Genomic DNA, 1,858 nt, shown 5'->3' on the forward strand with positions numbered 1-1,858 from the left:
TTTTTTAATGTTTTTTTCCCGATATATGTACAGTGTCTTACATTTTAAGTTCCCAGCACCTTAGATGGAAAAAACATTAATATATAACCTGTAATGCCACAATACAAAATAAAATATTTACAAAATGCCTGCAAGTTTGCAGAACTAGGATAGCTATGGTGTACCGTGTAGGAGTTTCAACCATGTATGTACATTTTACATATATGTTAATAATGCATTCATCAAGATTTATACAAAATACAAAACGTCAAAGAGTAATACAAAAATTATTTTACAAAAGGTAACACTTTACCTATAGACCAGAGCAAATTTAGTTTTGCTCATTTCTCAAATCAACGCCAGGGAGAATACGTGCATGAGAGACGTACATCTCTGTAGGCATCAGAATTACATTTAGAATTACACAATCTGTACAGTCATCTAAAGATTAGCACCTTCATAATGACAATATGTATGAATTATTGGATGGAGGCAGAGGAAATATAATCAAAGGTCTTTTGTACTTGCAAAATTACAATGATCTCCCATGCCTAATTTCTACGTGTCTTACGTGGGTTTTAAGTCTGACCTGTTGTGTATGATACAGTTATAGTACATAAACATTAGCAGCTCTGGGGCCTTGGTACTTTCTTACACTAGATATTACCCTCCCACTTCTGGGTCCTCCCCCGCAGAGCACCGTGTGTTTCTTGGTGCGGAATCATCTGCTTGTGAACTATTGCAATGGGATCTTGACGCAACCTCGACCCCCCTCGTCCGAAAGTTTTATAAGATGAACCTCAGCATGACCGCCAGGAGAATGCCCAGGCACACCACGGCGAGAATGACCCAGGCCACGCAGGCTCCACCGCGGCAGCACACGCCCTTCATGTTCTTCTCCTCCTCCGAGTGGACGGAAGCCGCCACCTTGGCCGACACGCCGGGAGGCAGAGATCCGTTCTTTTCCGACACATGCCTCACCGGCAGGGGCTCAGGGTTGCCCTTCTCATCAACAACCAGGGGGCGCGGGCGGGCCATGGGTGGCAGAAGATGGGTCGGTATGCCAGGGGGGGCGCCGGGGGCAGCAGGCCCTAGGATGGTGGAGCCGGCTATGCTCCTACGGTCGGCAGGCAGTGTCCTGGCGGGCAGTGTGCCGTAGATGGGCCCTGGCAGGGGCGACGTAATGCGCATGTCGTAGATGGAGTTCACGCGGCGTGTCATGCCAGGGGGCGGGGGCAGCGAGAGGGGGCCCGGGGGCATCATGGTCGGGTAGCCAGGGGGCGGCATGGGGCCAGGAAAGGAGAGGGGGCCGCCATGGACGGGGCAGGGCTCGCCGTCCCAGGTGGCCATGGCTAAGGCAGGCACTGAGCGCGCGGATTTCAAAGTGCCGGGGTAGCCGTGGGCTCCTGGCGGGCCTGGGGGGCCGGGAGGTCCGGGAGGGCCAGGGTGGTAGCCGGGGTAGTACCCGCCATACCCATAGATCGGGTGTGGCATTGGCGGCATAGCGCCATCGGGAATCCCGTGTCCTGCAGCCCGCTCGCTCTCTTCTTCAGTGGACGTCGACGAGGAAGAAGAGGACGAGGAGGTGGTGCCCGATGGCGAGTGCGGCCGCGAGGGGGGGCGCCCGCTGGAATAGGACGGGCGCGAGGGCGGGTAGTGCCCGGGCGGCCCGCTGGAGTACTGCGTGCCCGGGCTGTGGTGGTAGCCCCCGTGGTAGGGTACCAGGTTGGGCTGGCCGGAGTCCCGCGAGTCTCGGTGCGTCCGCCATGACTTGTCGGTACGATGGCTGAGGCGGTCGCTGGTGGAGGGCGGGCCGGCGCGGCTGCTGCCTCCGCCCACGGCGCCTGCGGGAGGGAAGGGGTTAGGCAAGGAGGTAGAG

The 1,858-nt window shown here is 55.8% G+C and overlaps 1 protein-coding gene across 1 annotated transcript in view; it reads right to left on the reverse strand.

The window, feature by feature from the left end:
- Positions 1-6: 6 nt before the first annotated feature.
- The window catches only part of LOC119588616 (basic proline-rich protein-like), a gene marked incomplete at its 5' end in the record, with an annotated part of 2,838 nt that continues 986 nt past the window's right edge, over positions 7-1,858 (reverse strand). Inside the window, 1 exon segment of the mRNA XM_037937256.1 lies at positions 7-1,823. Within this exon segment, the coding sequence (XP_037793184.1) occupies positions 766-1,823 (1,058 nt within the window).

The sequence above is a fragment of the Penaeus monodon genome, chromosome 24 (assembly GCF_015228065.2).
Source record: "Penaeus monodon isolate SGIC_2016 chromosome 24, NSTDA_Pmon_1, whole genome shotgun sequence".
Classification (NCBI taxonomy): domain Eukaryota; kingdom Metazoa; phylum Arthropoda; class Malacostraca; order Decapoda; family Penaeidae; genus Penaeus; species Penaeus monodon.